Source organism: Euprymna scolopes, chromosome 23 (genome assembly GCF_053919585.1).
Source record: "Euprymna scolopes isolate OS-2025 chromosome 23, ASM5391958v1, whole genome shotgun sequence".
NCBI lineage: Eukaryota > Metazoa > Mollusca > Cephalopoda > Sepiida > Sepiolidae > Euprymna > Euprymna scolopes.
Genome location: NC_136504.1, coordinates 103,629,576 through 103,654,997, shown reverse-complemented (window position 1 = coordinate 103,654,997; position 25,422 = coordinate 103,629,576). Strand labels below are relative to the sequence as shown.

The 25,422-nt window shown below is 33.2% G+C and overlaps 1 protein-coding gene across 1 annotated transcript in view; it reads right to left on the bottom strand.

The window, feature by feature from the left end:
• Positions 1–4,889: 4,889 nt before the first annotated feature.
• Positions 4,890–25,422, bottom strand: part of LOC145246085 (uncharacterized) — a 34,386-nt gene continuing 13,853 nt past the window's right edge. Inside the window, exon 2 of the mRNA XM_080107934.1 lies at positions 4,890–13,927. Within this exon, the coding sequence (XP_079964060.1) occupies positions 12,133–13,149 (1,017 nt within the window). The 5' untranslated portion in view covers positions 13,150–13,927 and the 3' untranslated portion in view covers positions 4,890–12,132. The remainder of the gene's footprint in view (positions 13,928–25,422) is intronic.

Genomic DNA, 25,422 nt, shown 5'->3' with positions numbered 1-25,422 from the left:
GTCATAATCTTCTGACAAGAGAACAATGTAGCGAGGGCGCAGGTGCTTCACATGTCGAGGCATTAAAACCACCAATATGGAGTCTAGACTTGTACGAGCCTTTTTCAAGTCTCACACAAAACACACATTCATATTTCAAGCTGTCATATACATACGCGCACACAAACATATGCGCCCACGTCCACACATGTACACTTATTCACGTTCGCGTACATACACTCACATTCACGTATATATACACACACACTTACGTATACACATGTACTCACACACGCGAACACGAACACGCACATGGACGACGTCACTTCCGCTTTCTAAGGAAATACACATGCGCAAGATACACTCTGGAAGCGAGTATAAAACATGGAGACAAACTGTTTCTAATCCTCTTCAGGACCAACTCTCAACGAGAGAGGTTGGGCTAACAAGCCGCCGCCGTTTCGGCGCGCGCACGCGTACCTCACGCCCACTTCCTACTATGTATGGGGCACGAGCTAAAGACAGTATGTATACATTCTCACTCTTTCTCTCTACATCTACTACTGGCCACTAAGAACACCTTCGCGTCGCTGACTACTAACTGATGACAACTCTAATATCCTCTTCTTTGTCTACACGCTGGACTACCATTCTCAATTTTCCTACAACATTTATTTCTCTTCCCACGCGCGAACAAACAATAGTGACCCGAACTTGAGATGAAAACACATTTCCTTTTCTTGCTACAACACCAGTCCTGTAACGAACATGGGTTACATACGCGCGGACATGTTATAACTAAAACGTTCATTTCTTTCAACAGCAAATAAACGACATTTATCTTATCCATTAATTGAGTCTTTGTTTCCTTCAATTCCCATTCGTTTCATTATTCTTTTGTAACGGGATTTGGGTATTTATATATCCTAGTCCCCTACAAACTAATTATCTCAAACCGAACTCTGGCTTAATTTTGTGCTACAGCAATTTTATTGTGCCTTTACCTACATGCAGTGTCTAACCTTGTAGGGACAGTTATCAGGGCCTGTTGATGCTTGCACAACATCACCCCCTTTTCATCCAAACTCCCTAATGGTAAATGGCATTGGTTGGTGTGGAGCTTACGTTGTACCAGTAGAGGGACTTTGGTAATGTATAGCTCATCCTGACTGTAATTTAATTTACAGTACCGTGGCAGGGTTCTACTATGCCATTCCCGTCAGGTTTATGCCCCAGTTAATATCATTGGCTTGTTTGGTCAAATATGAGTCATTGGCTTTTGGGGATACGTTGTAGCAGTAGAGAGTATCTGGTATGGAACAGCACATCCCGGAAATATTTCATTTTATATCACAAGTTTATACACCTCTCATCCACGAATTACATGTATTCCTTGCTCCAGAAAGCTGTGCCATTTAGCGACGAGGAGCTACGTTCAATCCAAATCCTTGACATGCCGACAGACTGCCACAGTCACATAACCTTGTGGATTTGAACTTGGAGATATGCTCTCCTAAGATCCAGCAGGTAATCATTAGCTCATTTTTGGCACCATTTGCCATAAATATGTCTGCGTGATGATTACTTTCAGAATAATCTATCACCAGATGCATCGTTGCCTTATCCTGCTGCATCATGTACGTCGAGAGAATTTATCTTTTAGAGTGTGCAAGTGTTTCTATTGGGTATGGCATAAGCTGGCACTAGTCCATCCATGCGCAGCGATCTTGATCATATTCTGTTCAAGTCTCTGTATCAGGTCGATATTCAGCACTCCATTGGACAGTTATCTGTCCAGTTCCTAATGGTCAAAATTAATGGTAAATTCGGTGCAATTATGGAGACTTTCCTACCGCCGATCCAACTTACACCTGTAGATGTAGGCATCTCAAAATTCACCACAGAATTAACCCCCTTATATTTAACACGATGTAACGTTATTATAAGTTAATATTATCAATATAATTTTGTATCATTTAAAAGAAGGGCAAAATAAACTAGTAATCATTTTTAAAAATTATTTTGTTGGTACAAAAATAATGAAATTGCGAGCCGAAAATCGTGTTTACATAATTGACGCTTTAAAATAACGTTCCCATGTAGTAAGCATTCCGAACGTGAAAACATACTTGTGTTTAATAAATTTAGCCAAAATTTACTAATGGTCAGATTTTCGTGAAATTTTAGATAATTATCAATTTTAGAATGAAATTACATATAAAATGCAGTTTCCTTAAAATACATGAGGGGAAATATTTTTTTAGTGTGGGGGCCTCCCCTCTATTTATTTTTTTGAAATTTGAACAATAGGCACCTCCAAAATTCACCACAGAATTACCCCCCCCCTATATGTAACACGATGTTATTTTATTATAAGTTAATATTATCAATATAACTTTTATACGATTTAAAAGAAGAAGGGCAATATAAACTATTAATAATTTAAAAAATTTTTTTTATCGTATTAAAGTAATGAAATTGCGAGACGAAAGTCGTGTTTACATAATTGGCGCTTTAAAATAACGTTGAAAAATGATGTAGTAGGCATCCCGAACGTGAAAACATGTGTGTATTTAATAAATCTAGCAAAACTTGGTCAGATTTTCGTGAATTTTTTTTTTCTTTTTTCTTTTTTTTTTTTTGTCTGGCTGTATGACTTACCTTCAGGTTGGATCTGAGAGAGAGATTAAAGATGGCGGCCGTAACTTTATAAGGTGTGATCTCGTGAAATCGCACGAGATCACACCGCCCACCACACACACATGCAAATGAAATGCAGTCATTATTTTTTTTAATTAAAAGCCCGTTTGCAGAGGTGAGAGGGACAGACGCGTGCGGGAAGTTGACAGAGAAAATTGTGAGGAGGGGGAATACAGTGAAGAATTCTACCTGTGACCCCCTCCCCCATAAAAAATATCAGCCCATTCAACTGCACGTTTTTAACATTATAATATAAAGAATCGATGAAGAAAGAAGGCCGACAAAAAAGAACGAAACCAATATCAAAACAAAAATTGTCATTCTACCCAAATGTATTTATTATAAAATTGTACACATACATATTTTAGTGTTTCCTTTGTTTGAAGTGAAGTATTTCATTGACTGCGGAGTTATACTGGGACCGGCGTTTGAGAGAAAGGTAATGTTCAAGATTTTTGGTGAATATCTAAACTAGAATAAAAGAAATATGGATTAATTTGTAGAAAATATATTTTGATATAATTTTAATTACATAAAATAAATTTGTTACTGTCGTGATAATACATACTTTGGAAGCATTGATAAACAGACTCGAAGGTGGTGTAAAATGCGTTCTTTATTGTCTAGTAGTAAACGTTGCACTGAGAAACAATGGCGGACGAGATTCATACGTCACGGGCCAAGGGGCATAACTCTAGGCGACTAATAGTCTCTTAGCCTATATTATGACATCCCTTCCCTTCCATATATATGTATATAGTCCAAGGGCGATATTTAGCCTTTATCTGATTAAGGGATAACATAGTCTCTAATATATTATTTAGCTTGTCTCCATTGTTCTGGGGTAATGGTATTGTCTCTTTTTTTTAGGATAGTGTAACCTATAAGTTCAGTTTCTGAGGAGCATTCACTCGTCTCTGAGATCTTCTTAATTCGGGGGTGAGTTTCTCAGTTCGGGTGTGAGGCGTGCCGCTGGAGTGTTGTTCGGTGGTCGGCTGTTCGATTTGTTTAGGGGGGGGGACCTTCCTTCTGGGTGGGATCCGGTGGAGAGTCGCTGGAGCGAGGTTGGTCGGATCTATTTGCGGTTGTTGATCTCCTCCCAGCTGGTCTGAGGAACTGCCTGTTCCTTCTATAGGTGTTACCGTTCTCAGATTCAACTATGTAGGATCTGGGTGTCACGCTGGAGCGCTGAATTTTTCCAGGCTCCCATATCTTTGCTCTTTCCTGCTGGACATAGACATTCGGTCCTGCATGTAGGTGGGAGTGGTGTCTGTTATGTTTCCTGTCATAGCAGACCTTAGAATGATCTTTCTGTTTCTGTATGGCTGTCCTAGTCTGCTCATCGCCAAGTTGTTGCTTGGATACTAGGGGTGTCCGTATTTTTCGTCCGTTGAGTAACTCTGCCGGGGACTTAATGTCTGATGACAGTGGCGTGACTCTGTAAGCCATCATTGCTAGGTAGCTGTCTTGACCAGTTTCCCCTGCCTTCGTCAAAATTTTCTTGCATGTTCCCACCATTCTTTCGGCGAATCCGTTAGACTTGGGGTAATGTGGGGACGATGTCCTGTGTTGGAAGCTGTACGTCCTGGCGAAATCCTTGAAATCTTTACTTGTAAATTGTGGACCATTGTCCGAGTACAAGATTTCCGGCACTCCTTGTTCCTCAAATATCGTCTTAATACTTCTAATAACGGATATTGATGAGGCGGACGGAAGGCGTCGTACGAAGGGGTTTCGGCTGTACTGATCTGCCACAAGCAGATATTCTTTCCCTGCCAATGTGAACAAGTCTGTGCTGACGTACTGCCAGGGGTACGTAGGGGTTTCGTGCTGGAGTATTGATTCGGGCGGGATACTGGCTTCGTATTTCTGGCATGTGTGGCACTCTCGGACTATATCTTCTATGTCCTTATTTAACCCTATCCAGTACACCGCTGAACGCGCTCGTAACCTCGTTCTCTCTACTCCTTGGTGTGAAGCATGCAGCTCTTCCAGTATGCCTCTTTGCAACGAGGCTGGGATAATGATTCTCTGGCTCTTGAGTAGAATTCCATCCTGGACCCCAATCTCATCTCTGAAATTCCAGAATGGCAGGAGAATTCCTTTACTGTGTGAAAGTACAGCTCCTCTGTGGAACTGTCGTCGTTGCTACCCATATGTGCTGCTGCCATGTGGATTTTATTCTTATTATATTTCCTCTGTGGCTGGAATGACTGTCTGCGTGTGTGCCCCTCGTCTCCTATTTTAGAGTGGCAAACTTTAGCAAAGTGTCCCTTTTTATTGCATTTTAGGCAGTATTTGCCTTTAGCTGGGCATTTATATTGATGGTGTTTTGTGCCACAATTACCACATGTGGTAGGTCCACTGGGCTGTCTGGCTCTAACTGCGAGTGTAGAGCTGTCTTCTACTGCTGTTGTACGTAATGCTTCCATTTGTTTACACGTGGCTTCTTCTGTCTCGACGATTCCGAGTGCTTTCTCGATCGTGAGATCGCTTCCTTCTCTTATTAGGGACTTTTGTGCAGACTGTAAATAAATACCGAATATGAATAGGTCCAACACAATGGTCTCTTCCACCGTCCGACCGTATTCACACTGTTTGGCTGTCTGACGCAGCCGACTTAGAAATGCGTGTGCCGATTCATCCGCGTTTTGTTTACATTTTAGTAGGTTGTGTCTAGCTACACGAAAGTTCGATCGCGGATTCGCATATTCCTTAAAAAATTGGATATATTTATCCAATGTCCTTTCTTCTCCCTGTCGAAAGGGAAAAGTGTCACTTATTTCCTGGCCCTCGATACCAGACCATATTAGCAAGTAATTTAACTTTGTGTCTGAATCTACGTCTTTCATTGGGCCGTCGAAATATAAATGAACTTGCCTGATAAATCGGTCCATTGATTTGGCCAAATTTGAAGTGTTCCAATCGATTGTTGGAGGTGGTAGTTGCGAATATGTATTCATCGTCGATTGCGAGAAAAATACCGACACCACGTGTGTTTTTGTATTAATTTTTTTTAGATCCCGAAAATGTTCGTTTTTTTTTGTTTTTTTTTTAGGGTAATATTGTTACTATTCCTTTGATTCTTTAGAGGATCCCACTTCAGACACCATGTCGTGATAATACATACTTTGGAAGCATTGATAAACAGACTCGAAGGTGGTGTAAAATGCGTTCTTTATTGTCTAGTAGTAAACGTTGCACTGAGAAACAATGGCGGACGAGATTCATACGTCACGGGCCAAGGGGCATAACTCTAGGCGACTAATAGTCTCTTAGCCTATATTATGACAGTTACTAATTTACTTTTTGGCTAAATGTTTGTTATTAAAGTTGTTAGCTTTCTACGGATATTCCTAAGACTCATCAGTCTTATATGTAGTCGTATTAAACATGGAACTCTAGCTGTTTGCATCTCGTGCTCTATTGACCGAACTAACGGAACTGCTTTAAATAGCGAGAGAAATTATATCATACTTGTATGAGGCGCTTCATCTTATTGCCTCCGCAATCATTTATAACTTTGATCCTAACAGAAAAAATATACACCATTTCATTTATTATGAGTTTATTATTATTTTTTGTAATTAAGCTACTTAATCTCCGTCTATCTCTCTTTTCCTTGATCAGAAATCTTAAACTTACTCTAAGGTAAAATGTTAAAGTTTTTTTTTTTTAGTTAAGTTACCACAAGTCTCAGGGTCTATTCTAACCCTAGTATGTGTTAGGATCTTATCCCACTTACGGATCCTTTGAAATTACATCCTTTTAAATCTCAACAAGATAAAAAAAAAGAAGTAAAATTATATATTACTTTTTAAAAATAATTGTTGAAGTAAAAAGATTATGCAACTTTGTTAAATTATAAAAAAAAATACATGATTTTTTTAGATAATAATATAAAATATTGCTAAAGCAAAAGTTTTAATCTACAATTTATATTCCCCTTGGTTGAAAACGTAAGAAATATACAATCTCACATTTTTTACAAAATATACATTGGATTATTGGTTTAAGCACCGGGAGCCACCTTCTTGATACCTGAGCATAACCCAAGGATTATTCCACAGAGTCTACCTAAAAATCTATTTAACGCATCTGGTTGTCTCACTGTCGACAACAGATACAGACTGTCCAGATCATGCTTACTCTTGACGAGCTGCTTATAAAGACAATATTATTTGTAGAATAGACGGACATTCTAACAATCAAAACAACTTGATTGCACATCTAGAATAGTTAATATATAAGAAAGTTTCTATGGGAATGTTCATACGTGTGTAGGTGTAAAAATCAGGGTGTGTCCATGTGTGTATGTACGTATGTGTTTAATTAAGTTCAAGTATATGTGTTCTATAATGTCCGTACTTGTATCAGCAGAATAATGTTGAAGAAGTTTATCAAGCTACACAAATGAAGCTGAATAAGATTGTTAATCAAAGTATGGCAGTGATTTGGAAAAAAATGGCCTGACAATGGCGATCAATATGTTGAGAGTTAGTATTAGGGTCGGTGTTGAGTTTTGCGATAGTTTACATGGTTAGGGACAGTCTTGTGTTTGAGAAAATTGACGACAGTTAGCATTGAAGACAGTTGTGAAATAAATAACGTTGAAGGCATATTGTTGCTTTGATAAGATCCAGAGAGCGTAAGGAAATCAATATGAGTTGACATCAACTGATGAACACAGCGTCGAGAAAACGTAGACGTGAACCATAGCGTGTAGCGGACTGATGGCATAACATAAGATATTTGCATAATGTGTCGGAGTTTTCTTTTGAGTTTTGTTTTATTTTATTTGTTCTTGTTAAGCCATGCACACCTCCTTCGGCAGCCGCTAATGTTAGAAACAACACAGCCAGAAGAGCAGACGAAGGGGAAGATCACAGATACAACGTTGGGTTTTTTCGATTTTGTCCATCGAGATGGATGGGGAGGTACATGTGGTTTATCACACAAATAAACGTTTAGTTTCAAAATGAAGCATAGATAAAGAATCGTTATGACGGCCCATTGCAGCCGTTGTGATTGACGTTGGTAGAACCATTGTTAAAGTATCTCTGTACTTGGATCGAATTTTGGTGGGAAATATTTAAAACATCTATATGAAAATAAAAATAAAGGGTTCCTCATTTTTAATTTGTTTATCAGTAACGACAGTTTTGAAAGTTAGAATTTGCATTACGTCAGCAGACGAAATATGAAGAATAAAAATGTTCTTTCATCTGCTAGTGGTGGTGGATTGGTAAATCCGCATTTTGAACTTAAAACACGTGACTGTATTCAAATTAAATAATTGTCAGTGAGCCATTTATCTTCCCAGCAACGCTAATACATTTTGGGTTAGCTTCCACCAGCTAACTTCAAGATGCAGAAGTTGAAAATTCACGTTCTTTTTCAAGAAAATAACTTTGTCAGGACGAGAAAATCAGGCACAAGGCTGTTTTAAGGAAAAAAGCATTTGCAACAAAAGAACATAAATAACGTTTAATCTTCTAGGTTAAATTAGGAAAATTTAGTCTGGAGCGACTTATGTAGAATAAACAGATATCGATATAGAAATTGAAAACAAAGACTTTTGAAGAGATATTTCATGATTCTAGAAGTTCTATTGTACGCTGTATGTTTTCGGCCTTTATTCAAGTAAGAGGATATTTTCTTTTATTGTTGCATTGGTAGTTTCTTTGTAAACGGTTTTTGTTTTATTTTATCTTTTCTTTTACTGAAAGGAGTTTCTTTTTTTGGTTGGTTTATTCCCAGGCGTGATAAATGTCACTCATGCTGCGAGAATATTTTAGTATGTATATTTAGTAATATAGTCAGGTGGACCCATGTTTTATATTCTTCTGAGTTAGCGTCTCGTAATGCAAGGGTAACAACGTATTTCTGTTCGAGTTTCGAAGATAGAGTGTAACACTGTAGCAGAAAAAAAACTGTTTGAAGATGAACTGAAGCCCTGTATAGGACTATTTTTGATCGTGAGAATACGTTTTCATTTTTGAAATCTAGTATTTTTATAATGAAATTTTTTTTGTTTTCCCTAAAGATGTTCTAGTTAAAAATGTATTGTTTTTTTTTTGTTTTCAATTAAAAGTGGTTGCCTTTATTTTTAGAGAATATAGCAAAAATGAGTTGTTGTTTTTTTATAAGTTTGTCTATGTGTTAGATTGTTTTACGGGAACTTGCCAAGGATTGACAAAGCGTTATGAGCGTGAGAAGCGGTTTTGAAAGTATACAAGAGCCATTAAAAAATATTAAATAAATATGTCCAACCGTATTGTCGGTATAAATCAAAGAATTACCTCCAAAAAAGAGAAAAAAATAGCTATCCTTATTTTTCAAAACGTGTGGACTATACAGTAACAAAAGAAGTTACCTCCAAGACCATGTAACTTATGTGGGGAAATACATTAGGAAGAAAATCTGCCATTTTTGGAATGAAACTTGACAAAATTGTGGCAAGCTTTCTCATAAAATGTCGCATTGTAAAAACAAACCCAAAGCAAAAAATAGATTCAAAGAGCATCCAACGAAATGTCTGACGAAAATTTAGTAATAGACAAGCTATTCAATAAAACTACTGAAATTACACTTAGACACCGGGTCCGAGTTTCCCATTATAAATTTGTGTTTGGAAAAAAACTTAACAAACCAGCTAGCCACAAAACACTAAAATCAGCCTCACGTTGACTGGCAATATGATTATTTACTGGATAATTATATTTACCAGCATATTTAAACGAGACTTTTACAAAGTTTTAGGTATACGTCGTCAGAAAATCTGAAAATCTATTTAGTTTGAATTGGATGAAGAGTTTTGAACGTTAGAATTTTATACAAATTTTAATAAAATATATGCTAGCCAAAAAATTCTAGAAACCGAAAAGGTACGTTTCGAAATCAAGTTGATTATAATAAAAATTAAGAAACTTTCAAATAGATTTCATATAGCAAATCAAAGAAGGCATTAAAAAGAATAATGCGTATAATTCGAAAATAAGCCGAGAAAAATAACAGCAAAAACTGAAATAAATGCGTTACAAATTTGCATAAAACGGAAGTTATGTTTAACTGCAAACAAAAAAGGGTGAAACGTTAAAGACAAAACAAATCTGAGTATGAAGTAAAATTAATACGAAAATACGTCGACTGTAGCAACTCCTAACATTATAATTTGTTATATAAACATATAAATATCAAATAAACTGACTTTGTCGAAGTTATTCATTAAAGAAATAATTATATTACGAAAGAAATACAGATCTTAAAGTAAAATGTAAACGATCGGCGATATCTGGTATATGTTACAATATACAAAATGCATTTATAAAATCCATCAGAATAAATATCGAAAACGTCACCCAGATTACACTGGAGCAGAGGAAGAGCCGATCGATGCTATTTTTGAGACGTTCAAACTCGACCCACCCCAAACAGAAAGAGACAGTTGATAGAAAGGGAAAATTCCCACTCATTGACGATCAACCCAAAGCGGAAAATATATTAACAAGCTTTTTGTGGTGCAAAAGACTTAGGAAGGGGTTGTTTTGGAGGTTCATCCATGCATAAGGTATGAATTCCTCTGAATACTATAAATAGAACGAGACATGCGCACTCTCGATAGAATACAAAATAAACTTTAAAATTCTATAAGAACAAATATAAAAAGGAAATCAACTGGTACTGGAGCACATTAACAGTAGAAGAACAGCCGATTGATGCAATTTTTTTAGACGTTTGAACCCATCACAATCTGAACAGATATTCGAGAAAAAGGAAAAATTCACACTCATTAATAATCAACTCAAAGCTGAAAATATATAAACAAGTTTTCTACGGTGCAAAAGGCTTGTGAAAAAGGTGTTTATGGGACTCATCCATGCACAAGGTATGAATTCCTCTGAATTCTATGAATAGAACGAGGCATGTGCTCTCTCGATTAAATATGGGTAGTTGTTAGTATGTAATATTGGAGTTAACCACTACGACTCTTGTTTTCTATATATTCTGTTTTCTTCTCAATACAAATACCTTACATTAACCTATTTCTGTGTCCGTGTCTTCCTTAGTGAACCTTTCGAGCCTCAACAATAAGTACATTGGTAACAAAAACATAATATATAATAATTTATTGGGCATCCTCGTACAATAAAGTAATTAAACACACGACAAGATAAAAATTTGACTTTAAATGTTTGGAAGTCATAAAAATGAAAATATTATTATAAGTTTATTTATGTGGATGAGAAATTGTAATTCCATGAGTTTGGATGAGTAAAATGTTATGCAAAAGTCTGTATAGACATAGATGGGAATAAAGGTTTATCTGTAAGGCTGGCACAGTATACATTATTATTATTATTATTATTATTATTATTATTATCATTATTATTATTATTATTATTATTATTATTATTATTAATTGGAATTCTGTGCAAACCTTTTGAAAAGTAATTCCATGTTCTGATGCAAAAAGAAAAATACCAAAAGTAGGTTTCATGTGCATGCAAGGAAATACGTTTGTGATCGTATTGAGTGAGGAAGTAAAATGTGGCAGTCTGGTCTTCTTTCCAGAAACAAATTGAATGAAATTTTGGTATATATCAACTGCAAACAAGTATGAAGCTCCATAAATTGGTTAAATCCCGATATAAGAAACCAATCGGTATTGAGTATTAGCTTTAATCAGTGTCAAACATTTAAATCAGCAAATATCGAAGGATAGTATACATAATTGTTCTACAATTGTTGTAAATACTAATACTATTGCTACTGTTTTCAAAACCGCTTCCCCGCGTTGATATTGCTGTAGCTACTACTGTGACAATCTCCTTAATGAGATCTCTGAACGACACAAATGATGCACTCAGTCAATATAGGCAAGACAACAGTAATAGGTAGTAATAAAATAATGATATATTGTGATAAATAGTAAGCTTGTACATCTAACCAAAATAGATTGGAGGTTCTTAAAATTCATACAATAATTGTTCGTAAATATTTGCTAATGGTTGATCTATTTCAAACAGAACAGCCATATATATATATCAAATAAATACGGTCTTAGATAGCTAAGTATTACTTTAAACTTTTTTTATTGGGCAAGTTGCTCTTACACCAATAATTATTTATACCATTTAATAATTATTTTAACACCATTTAATTCAAGGTTAGGATGAGACATCCTACTAGATTCCAGACATTCACTCGCTACCTTAAACATTCCAACTGAGAAATATGTTCATGATTCTTAACGTCCCATTAAGTGCAATACTCACACTTCCCGTTTTTTGCAAGGTTTTTAAAAACATTTTGAGACGTCTAGCTGCTCTTATATTTACTAAGAGGATAGCAATATTCCTAATATTTTAGTTCCTTTTCCTGTCGCATGAAAAACCTTATATTTTCGTAATATTTTTCATCTACACTGCTTAACTCAACATCATTGAAACACTAACCCGTATGTGTTTCCATATGACGCAACAAATGTGACTTCCGTGCAAAAGACGAACCACATACTTCACAAGAATGTGGTTTATCTCCTGTATGTGTCTGCATATGATGCACCAAGTTTGACTTATATGTAAAAAAAGAGCTACATACTTTACAAGAATATGGTTTATCTCCCGTATGTGTACGAATATGCTCAATTAAAGTTGACTTCCGTTTAAAAGAAGACCCACATACTTCACAAGAATGTGGTTTTTGACCTGTATGTGTTGACATATGCTGCAACAAATTTGACTTATATGTAAAAGAAAAACCACATACTTTACAAGAATGTGATTTTTCTCCTGTATGTTTTCGCATATGCTCCACTAAAATTGACTTCCGTGTAAAAGAAGAATCACACAATTCACAGGAATGTGGTTTGTCCCCTGTATGTGTTTGCATATGATGCAACAAAGTTGACTTATGTCTATAAGAAGAACCACATACTTCACAAGAATGTGGTTTGTCCCCTGTATGTGTTAGCTTATGACGCAACAATTGCTGCTTCTGTGCAAAAGAAGAACCACATACTTCACAAGAATGTGGTTTGTCTCCCGTATGTGTTAGCATATGACGCAACATATTTGCCTTCTGTGTAAAAGAAGCACCACATACTTCACAAGAATGTGGTTTATCTCCCGTATGTGTTCTTATATGCTGCAACAAATGTGACTTCTGTGTAAAAGAAGAGTCACATACGTCACAGCAATGTGGTCTGTCTCCTGTATGTGTTGACAAATGATTCAACAAAGTAGATTTCTGTGCAAAGGAAGAACCACATACTTCACAATAATGTGGTTTGTCTCCTGTATGAGTTCGCATATGACTATACAAGTTTGTCTTCATTGCAAAAGAAGAACCACATACTTCACAAGAATATGGCTTTACACCCGTGTGTATTATCATATGATGCAATAAATGTGATTTCTGTGTAAAAGAATTAGCACATACTTTACAAGAATAAAGTCTTTCTTCCATATTTGTTTTATATGCTTCAAGAAACTGAATATGGCATGAGAAAATAACCACACAAGTGGCAAAAATGTGATTATCTTTAAGTATATCTGAGACAACAAAAGCTATTTTTTAGTATAACATAATCAGCATAATCCAAATTTTTTTCGATAATTTGTTTTTTTCTTTGTCATTTTCCTCATAGTTTGCTTCAAAACAACAGAACCAGATCCTTTACTGTAATTTTCTTGTTGTTTAGCGTCAGATTACAATTTCTTTTTACAATTTGAAACGTTGGGTATTCGTAGCAAAAATTATTTCATACATTTTTCATATTTAGATATTTTAGAAAACAAAATAAATTATCAAACATTCCCATTTTTCTCTCTTTGGTAGTAAAATATATTTTCATTTATTTTTCCCCTAATTTGTACTGATTTCAGCCTTACAAGTAAGCAGAATGTTTCTTTTTCTTTTAAAAATCTGAATATGATTTTTGATTTCGTAAACATTTTAGATTTATTTTTTTTTGCATTTATTAAAGTTTCTAGGCATTCTGAAATTTACAGAAATATTATACACAAAAATACGAGGAAAACATTCCTATGAGAACACTATTTTGAAATATGTTTTACCAACTTCCATTTGATTACAAAGGTATCACGTGCTTCATAAGGTTTGGCATTCTTTGGTTCCAGAATTTTTAGATTCATGAAATTTATATCAGGACCTTTCCAATTATGACCAAATGTTCTTAAGCCAACAAGGTAATGAAGATCCATTCAAATAAAATAATGGGTTTCTGCAAATAAAAAATAAAATTTAAACATAGATTTCATGTGTTAATAATTAATTTTTTTTAAATTGATTCTCATTAAAAAGACAAAAATTCCTTATAAATTTTGTTCCAAATTTAAAGAGATGTTAACAAAATAAATGAATCAGCTCTTTTCAGATATTTCCTTTTGGCAGTAATCTTTTCTATGTAAGATGAAATAAATATTTTTTACGGATATATTTTCAATATACTTATTTTATTATCTTTAAAGTTATAAGTTGCACATTTCGTTTGCCATTTTGACTAACGTTTCTTAAAGTATAAAATTAACCATTAATGTTATATTGTGCTCTTATATTGTTTTAATTCATTAGCTAGAAAAAGTATCTGAATAGCAAAATTGCAGCCAAGACATGTATCGGATTTGGTAAATTTTGGTAATGGATTGAATAAACATATCAAACTGATTAGTTCAAAAGCTAATCTATGACTAATTTAATATATTAAGAAAAGCCTTTTTTGTTATGAGACTCTTTTCACGATTTCAACCCAACTTTCTTCTGCAGCATATTTCTCATGATATTGTTTAGCATCGAGTTGTAAATAAACTATATAATATTTAATTGAAATTACCATTATTATATCTATATAAAGCAATATTATCAATTACTGATTACTTGTTTTACAAGTAGACACCATTAGTTTCTTGATGTTTAGAAGAGTCGCAAGGTAACACATAAAGACCCTGTATCTAAGCTGAATAGAAAATCAAGTTTTTTGATATGATACCCTTAAAGTAAACTGTTGCAAAGTGTGCTTTTTATAGACTGACACTTATTATCTGTAAATGAATATTCTCAATCCTTGCTCATTCATACAAGCTAATCTATAAATTCCATTGAGTTACCTAATAAACTCAATCGCAGGCCCCTTAGAATATTAGCCAATCTTAAAAGTAATCAAATCATACTTATACTGAGAAACAATATCTGGATTCTGTAAAAGTAATATATTTTAATTGGAACCGTTAAAATACAACTTTTTAAAAATCACATCATCTTATTAAAAGTTTAGAAGAAGTGAGATATCAAAAGGAAACATAATTTGCCTCCTCTGACATTTTCCATATATGCTTGGACTCCAACAATAATCTTACACTTACAACTAATTTTGCAGCTTCATGGGATTCAATAGATACCTCTACTGCGAAATGATTGATCTTCTACATAGGAGAATTTGTAGTTAGCCTTTTTGATTGTGTGAGGATGATTTTTCTCTTTCTAGTCAGCAGAAATATGGTAAACCTCTTTGCTAGCAGTCTTCCTCTTTTGTCTCAATGAACGGCGAAATCTCCTCATCTATTTCAGGAATAAACGGCGAAATCTCCTCATCTATTTCAGGAATAAAGTTGGCTAGGAGAAACAAATGAACAATAAAAAAGAAATTTCAATCTTCATGAGAGAAAGTTTCAAGTATAAGAATGTTTATCAGAAGAAGGTTGTAACATTTAGGATGTGACACGGAGTACAGTATAGCAAAAATAAAAAAATAAGCCTGCATTTTATTAGATGGACTAAGAAAAGACAATTTGTATTGACTGATTAACTGGGAAGTAATGATAAGGAAGCGTTTTTGTAAGAATTTAAGATCAAATGGTTTTGAAGTACATTTTCTTTTTTAGTGACAATAGTATTTTCTTCTCAGGTTCCTAATTTCTTGTATTATTTAGGGGAGAATTTCCTTAGTTAATCAAGGATCAATTTTGAATAATGTCTTTCGGGAGTTAGGGAAAATAAAATGCCTTATATCTCAAGAGAACAAAGGAGCATGCTTCCTCACTATAGGAATCACAAGGAATTTATGCTCTACCATTATGACAATGGAGGAGAAGAGAAGGGGGAAATTTATTTGCTAAAATGTATCTGAAATGATAATACTCCCAGATGATTGTCATGGGTAACATTTGAAAAGCATCAAATCTACATTATAGATAAAAAAATTAAATTAACTTCAGTATCTTTAAAGCAATTTTCAAAACCTTAGGATGGAAAAACTTTTCAGAAGGCTTGGACCACTTGAAATAAATTATGAAACAAACGAGATTATACTCAAATGTATTTATATTATACATATATAATTATCGACAGACACCTCTTCTGTCATAACTATAACTGACCAGCAAGATTCGAAACTGGGAACCCAGTGGCAGTTTTGAGCCAGAAGTTGCACTAGTTGTAGAAGAAATCGTAACTTATTTGGCTAGCATGTGTGTGTACGTCAAAGGGTCAATCATGAAAACAAAAGGGAAAGGCTAAAATGGTGACACCCAGTTGGTTTTATGGTTGACTCTGACGTGAGTGATGCACTGTCTTCGTTTGAATGCAAATTAGACAGTTTAATAAAAACAGACATGAAGCGAACAGGGAAAGAAGTTGGAAGAAGGTATGTGCTATGTACATAATTGTGTGCAAGTCAACTTGGAAGAGTCTCGAGTTGTGAAGTTGGGAGTTTTGACAACAGAGCGTTAAGTTTTGGACTTGGAAGCTTTGACAGCACTATGTTGAATTTATTTGAGATTTATTTTTGTTTTACAATAAGCTGTTTCAGCTTTGATAAGCACTAACTTAAAAAATGAACAGATTTGACAATTGCTTAATACCAGAGTTTGATGGACCTACTGCTTGACCCTGTTATCGAATGGGTTGAAAAGGCTGAGCGTATCTGTAAACTTTGCAAAAAAAAAGAACTAGCATGTCATCCGATTGAGGTTAATCAGTGAGGCCTATGCAATACACCAACAACTCGAGGATGAATCAGATTGTAATGAAATTATGCAGAACCTTTATACAGCGTTTGGTACGGATTATTTTGTTGCATGGCCACAGTTCATTAATCAGCGACTTCATCCCAATAAATGGTTGACATGTACTAAGCCGATTTTACAGAAGTTACTTGCACCGTTTGGTAAGGTCAATAACAAAATATTACACTGTACTTTTGTAGTAGGCTTACCTGATGATGTTAGTAGACTGTTGTAAGCATCATCACGAATAGAAAAATTAACAACAAATGAGTTGTTGGCTCGGACTTGAAACATCCTTAAGGAACTGGAACCAATAGCAGCAGCAGCAGCAGCAGCAGCCAGAGACAATGTTGATTCTATACTAGCTAACGATAAGTGCATGAGTCCGGTGTGTTATAAATGTGGAAAGGCGGCCTAATCATTTCCCTAAGGAGTGTTGGAGTCGACATGGTATGAGGAGTGTTTATCCATGAACACAGAAAAATGTGATGTTTATCAATGAACACAGAAAAATGTGATGTTTATCCATGAACACAGAAAAATGTGATGTTATCACTGCAATGAGGAGTGTCACATATCTTATAACTGTTCAGGAAACAAAATTAGGGACAATGAATTGTCACTAGCCTTACCCCCATGCAAAAAAAAATTAAAACAGAATTGCCTGCCGTTGGCATCAAACTTAGTGATGTGCAGTGTTTGGCACTTATAAACACAGGATGTTTCCAGTTTATAGTTAGCGCAAATCGCTGTCAGATGTGAAGGAAACAATAAGTGAGCGTTATGATCAGCAATCCAGTAATAGCAGAAATAAATTAAACATCTGAAAATAAATGGTACATTTACATAAATACTTAAAAATGTAAGAGACATAAGTACATTTACTAAACGAATACTCAAGATATTTGTGGTGCTGAAAACGCACACAACTTATTATTCCTCTTTTATATCTATTTAGTTAAACACATTTCTTTTATTTACTTTTTATTTCCTGTGTTTGTTGCTTTTACTGTAACAATATTTGCCGTGACTGTATTTTTTTTCTTTGAAAAGCCAATTTTGGGCACTGAAAACACTGGGGGGGTTCTTGTTTTACATAAACCAATGAAAAATATGTTAACCTTATGTTTTTGTCGGTAAAACTACAGACTAAACAATAAAATACTTTATAAATACAACGAAAACAAATTAATACAAATCTTGAAGACGATTGAAAACACTTGTTTACCGATGTATTGGAAAATTCAAGATGGCGGCCGACTCTCTCTTTAACACGGTAAGTTCGAGAAAATGTGTTATAAATAATAAACTTGACAAAATACTATTAAAAACCACCGAATATATGTCAAGTTATGTCACGGTAACATATATTGAGCGAATTTCTAACAGTATTTTGTCTAGTTTATTATTTATTACACCTTTTTCCAAACACCGTGTTAGAGAGAGAATCGGCCGCCATCTTGAATTTTCCAATACATCGCTAAACACTGTATGCTTTTCGAGCTGAATAAACATGTTAAATTGAATAAAAACACGAAAATTATATCCAGTTTGGTAGAAAAGTAACTTATCTTGCCTTTGATAACATTTATTTGTTATATATTTGTTTTTTGACAACTTTTTCGAATCTATGTGTACAGTAATACAAACCCTGAAAACCTATGCAATATATTACGGTCGTTTAATATAAAATAAACTGTTCAGCAGGAAATTATATTTCTGAAAAGTAAGTACAAAAAATAAAAAAGGCATTTTGAAATATTAAAACTAGACACAGCCAAAAAAAAAAAATTGGAAAAATAAAGAAGTAGCCGTTTTTAAAATGAATTAAAATCTATTAAAATCCATTGATCTTAAGCAACTTTTTTTCCAGAAAGGTAAAAGCCTAAATATTATCATATAAAAAGCAGAATAATATAAAACGTTTTCTACTATTTTTAATAGAATTTTAACTTAATTTTTTTTCTAAAACCACACCATTCACCGCCATTTTTGTCTCGGTCGCAAAACCATTTAAAAAAAATTTTTTTTAAGCTTTTGGAACCAAATATTTTTTTTTTCGCCTAAATAAGATTTAGGGTGATTTTCTAAAAGAACATGCAAAAATAATATAATATAAGCAACAGAATTTCAAATAATTCCAACTTTTTATATAACTCTATAGATTTGCATAGTGAAATTAAAAAAAAATTGTGATAGTTTAAAATTAAGTATGAAGGTCTGGAAGGAACTGAATAAACCATATTTCGCCATGTACATTTAACGTTTGATTTGACGATTAAGTTAATGGTTAATTCTTTTTTTATAAGGTATATATATATATATATATATATATATATATATATATATATATATATATATATATATAATTTATTCGAAGGTAAACAGTTACATTTGGTCGCTACAAACAGCGCAAATGTATCTGTTTACTTACGAATAAATAATAAGAAAATATTTTGCTCCTGTTATCGAGCACTATCTAACAATCTCATTGTATTCATTAGTCCCTACTTTTGAGTATCTCAAGCCTTGATATATATATATATATATATATATATATATATATATATATATATATATATATATATGTTAGGTGTCCTATGTGTTGAAAACACCTCCTCCGTCTAGTATCCTGCTTAGTCCACCAATCCACCATGACTTAACAAGAAATTGCTGAAAGAAATTATCCTATTTTTAGAAAAATGTGCACTTATTTATTGATTTGCTTTTTTTTTTTGTATCGATTCTTCAAAAGCATTTCATATTTAATGGTATATAAGTGTAATTAAACTCATAATAAGAAAAGTATTAATTTATTTTTCAAAGATTAAAAAGTAGTACTTTTAGCAAAAATAATGAAAATATATGTTTTTTTTCTTTTTGTTAATCCGAAATATAATAATTGTTCATAAAATATTCAACGAATTTAATATTTCAAAACACAAATGATGAAAAATAAAACACATTCAAAATTTGGATTTTCAACAGTTTTTTTTAAACCAAATTTTAGTCATTCAATAAATTAAAAAATTTATGACGTGAAATGGTTAAATTTTAATTGATTCCCCGTACTCTATACTATTTAAATACTTAAAAAAAAAACGTTTAATTGTGATTTTCCATGTCTCACTGGCTTTAGTAAATAAGGTGTAAACCATTAAAATTATTTGCTAATATTTTCTCCTCTGCAGAGATGGTAGACATCGAAATCCTATAGGATAAGGAGTTATAATATTCTAAATGTATTCTTTGTCTTACATAGAATAATAAAAAAAAACTTTTGATTTGAAATTTAATCATTTCACATCATAAATTTTAAAATTTATTGAATGACTAAAATTTGATTTATTTGCTCTATCTTGTATATCGAGCAATTTTTCTTTAGGTGGGATAGTAATTATAGAATATTACTGCAAATAATATTTTGTAAGACCTATAATCACAGGTTTCCATACCAGTTGATTGGTAGATAATTTCTTATTTTATTTTATGTACAATCTTCACCCTCCCCACAATACTATATATTTTGCTCAGTTTCGGCTAATTATTTTAAGCGTATTTATACCCACAAATAAAGAAGGGGGGTGCAGACAATATATATATATATATATATATATATATATATAATTTACTACTAGATATATATATATATATTTATATATATATATATATATATATATATATAATTTACTACTAGATATATATATATATATTTATATATATATATATATATATATATTTATAACTTACTACTATATATATATATTTATAACTTACTACTATATATATATTTATAACTTACTACTATATATATAAATATATATATATATATATATTTATATATATATATATTTATAACTTACTACTATATATATAAATATATATATATATATTTATATATATATATTTATAACTTACTACTATATATATATATTTATATATATATATATTTATAACTTACTACTATATATATATATATATATTTATAACTTACTACTATATATATATTTATAACTTACTACTATATATATATATATAACTACTTCATTTACTCATAAAATTAATATACGAAAGTATAGATTTATGCTTAAACTTTAAGTATTTACTTCAAAAGTGCTCAATACGTAGGTAGAGCTAGTGAGTAATTTATAAAATATATATGGCGATTAAGCTACAATGAATATTCAGCGTTTCATCCACTCTAGGATTCGTCAGGCTTATGCGCATAAGCCTGACGAATCCTAGAGTGGATGAAACGCTGAATATTCAGTGTAGCTTAATCGCCATATATATTTTATAAATTACTGTATATATATATATATATATATATATATATATATATATATATATATATATATATATATATATATATATATCGATTATGAAAAAAAGTACATCATTACAAAGTTCATTCTTCACTTAGTAATCGGTGAAAATTTCGTATAGATTGTATAATTACTTGATTTTTTGTACATTTTTAAAGAGAGACTCCGTCAAAAAATACTTACTCTCTCCTTCCGTTTTGGCCGCGCTTATATATTTACAAAACTTATTAATAAAACTATTTAAATCAAAGTTTTATTGCCCAGCATTTTATTTTTTTAATGAGGAAAAACCTACTGTAATGAATGCACAAGAGGAAAGTAATTTGTGAATTTTTTTATTCCAGTCGGTACCTATATACTACTAATGATGACGTCATTACACTGCATATGGAGAAAAACCCGGATGAAAGTTAGTTTCTCTTAGTTCAAGAGAAACTATCCAATCTAAACATGTTAGCATACTTTACGCCCTTTCACCCATAGTTCAGAATTTCTTGCTTATCTGACATAGTCTTTTAAATGCTTTGGTTTGTTTTTAGTTCTTTCACTACATCTAAAGGTTTTTATTACTGGGATCTTATGCTTGACATTTCCCGTTCAGTTTGTTATTTAGTTGTCAGGGTTAAAGCTACCCGGACTATTTGAATCAGAGATCAGTGGGATCAGACAATCTGTGCCCAGAGTCTGATTTTTCCGAAGCTCTGAGTCTGGCTCTATTCGTTTTTTTTTTACATAGTCCACATGTCGCCTTACCACTATAGTTCAATTTCATACGACACTGGACCTGTTTTTCATCTTGCTCCTCTATAAATTTTTTTTAGTAAAGATTAATTCACATTCTCTAAATACTTGTGTGGTCAGACAGTTGTCATGATATCTTTTTTCTTTCTTGATGTTTTCATGCACTCCCTTACTTAGCACTGCCTTAAATATGTGCACATACCTTTTAGTTAATCTATTTGAAGAATGGTGCTTTGGTTATGTTGTGATATTTTGAATTGTTTGTCCCGATTAAACACCTTGGAATTCCTCACCAACAAATATGGCTTCATTATTCGTTGCAATTTTTTTTAACTTATGAGTTGCAAAATATCTTTGTAAGTTTCCCCGAATGGCGTTTGTAGTTGTTGAGTTTAATATATAGACGTCTAGCTATTTGCTGAAAGCGTACACATTACCAGAAACATTTGATCTTTAAATGACCCCACATAATCTATGTGCAGCCTTGACCACTCTTCATCAGGAATTTCTCAAGGATGTAAAGAATCAGTTGTTGACATTCGCCTGTTGGCACTCATAAAAATTCCTAACCCAAAATTACTCATGTCTTAGTCAAATTTTATTCACCTAAAATAGGTTCTGCTGACCTCTTTCATCTTCACAATTCATGGAGTGCCTATATGAGTTCTTTCCGCCCTTCTATGGGTACTATTACTATTACTCGTTTTCCTCATAGTAATCATTCTTTCACAATTCACAATTTATTCTATTCTATTGAATAAGGCTACCAGTCTCTGTAGTAGGATAGTTATTGGGCCATCCATTTTTACATAGTCCAGCAGCTGTTTTAGAAGTTTCTTTTTTATCCACCTGGCGAGTTCTTAGTAAATAACACTAGTTTGATCAAGGTATTCTAGCAGCATAGTCTTCTCTGGTATGAACTCTTCCTCCAGTTTTGTAGGCCTTAGCAACCTACTAACGCATTACGTTTTCACTTTTTCCCCCGATATTATAGCTGGTATGCCTATGTGGATAGGATTACTGGCCAACATTAATTCCTGTTAAATTGATTTTCTCATTTTATTGACAATATGTAAAAAGCAGTTTATTTTTGGTATACAGGGTGATCCCCCCCAAAAAAAAGCTAAATGTAGGCTATCTAGAACATATGCTGTAGAACGGAGAAAAAAAAGGTTAAAGACCCTAGTGTTTTGATGTGATGTTTTGAATATAATAAACTAGTTATGACCAAATTTCATTTCATTCGGACAAAACACTAAGAAACGGGACCTAATTAGAGTTGGGGTCCGTTTCTTTTGGGGGGGGGTCACCCTGTATAAGGTGAATGGCCTTCCATGTAGATATTGCTGAAACCTCTTCCCCCCCACACACACAAAAAAAATCATCACATCATTATCAATTAAGATATATTTTTTTTTGGCTGGTGCCAGGCCCTTTGATACAAAAGTTTATGTTTTTTTTTTTGGTTCATCCTTCTTGATATGAAATAGTACTGCTTCCACCTCATATGAAGAAGCATTACATGCCACTGTCACTGCTTAGTTTGTGTGGATGTGTACAACACTTTTGAGGAATTTATTTTTTTTTGCTTCTTCCATGCTTGTTCTTGTTTTTTGACGCCCATTCTCTATTTTGCTCCCTTCTTCAATAACTGATGCAAAGTAGCATGAATATTTGAAAAATGCATCCTACTCCAAAAATCTTGAAGTTTCTTTACTGATGTTGGCTGCGACACCTTATTTATAGATTTTACTTTTTCTTCTGCAGGTTGTATGCATTTTCTGTTTACTACGCGGCCCAGACATAGTATATCCAGAATTAAATATTTGAGGGTTTTTTTTCTGGTTTAGTCGACTTCAATCCAATTTCCAGCATGTTCAAAACTTCCTCAAAGGTCTCCAAGTGGTTTTCCTGTCAGTAGTGCGCCATCAATTTTTATAATTACATTTCTAATGATCTGCAAAATGTTTTCTATAGTTCATTGATTTATTCCCGGGTTAATTTCAACTTAATAGCATAACTTGTTGCACACAAAAAAGCCGTTATGAATGTTAATTGCTAACTCCCATGATTTTTCAGCTAGTAATAATTGCTAGTATGCTTGACTTAAATCTAACTCGGTGCAGGATTAACATCCTCCTAATGTTACTACCATCCTTCATCTTTGGTATTGGATAATTATCTAATTTAATGACCGGATTGGTTGTATACAAATACATATAAACTAATCTGATTTAAAAATGATTACTATTAGCGTAACCATTCAGAAAATTACTGCTGAAATTGTTCCATCTTTTTGCAGTTTCCATAATTTATCTTCTATTTCCTTTTAGTGCAGACTTGGTTTGAAAGACCTGGGTTTTGCCTCTGTGTTTACATACAAAGTAGCATAAGTTTCTCTCATGTGAGCTGGCACCTGATCAAATATACTCTCATACTTTCCTAATATTTCTTTCAGTTTGTTTTTTATCAACCTCCTTCACTGTCCGCAGCTTTAAAATCTTTCCATGGCAACTTCACATGTTACAGTTAGTTTCTGGCTATAACAATAAACGGTAAATCCAGCCGATTAATGTCCAACTGCACTGGAACGTTCATTTGTCCTATCACCTCGATGCAATTTCCTGTATAAGACTTGAAAATACTTTTGTAAGCGCCAGCAACATTTTTTAGTTTATTTTTCAACGTTTCATCCCATTATTCTTCCAAGTTCATAAGGATAATAATACTTTCTGGGAACAGGGAACAATCAAGAAAAGAATCAGCCATATAATCTACACGGCGGAAAGTCCACATGTCACCAATATGAAACACTTGAACAGATATGCAAATGCACTTCGGATGAGTCAAGTGAAACTCCACCAGAACACTTGTTGGACCAACTGTATGATGCGTTTGACCTGAAACCACCTCAAACAAGTACTGAAATATGTTGTTCCCGCAAAAAGAAGAAACTTGGAGGTAAATTGGAGAAAGAAAAACATACAGAACATCCTCCCTTCTTCAGTTTTTTGTCTCGCTTGACATATACTCTATGGGGAAGAGATAAGAAAAATTGAAGAAAAAAAAAAACAACAGCAGGCCTTAAAATTCTGAGAATGAATATATTAAATTTTCAACTTTTGTATTCTGAATTTTGAAATTCGTTTAATATGTTATTAATAATTATCATTCAGATTAGCATTTAAAATATATTTTGCATTATTTTATGAAAAACATAACTTAAATGCTTTAAATAAATTTTATAATTATATTTACAAAAGTCCAATGTTGCCAATATACCATTAAATACAGAATGCTTTAATGAATGTTTACCAAATAAAGACACATACAACTGTGAAAGTTTTAAAGTTACAATAATTGTTTCTAAACTTTATTGTTTATGTGAGATACCCTGAAGTATGGTAGCAAATAAACACTACAATTTTGTCATCAACACCAAAATCCCAGTAAAAAATGTTATAAATGATAATAATGTTGTTTGCGTTTTTAAACAACCAATAAAATGATAATATGAAGACACGACTAAGCGTTTTTTTCAAATATGTATGGATAACATTTGAATTCCAGTAATATATATAAAAAAACGTTAAAATGTCACTAATTTTTTGGGCGCTTCATGCAGAAAACCGGCCAGATGACCAACTTAT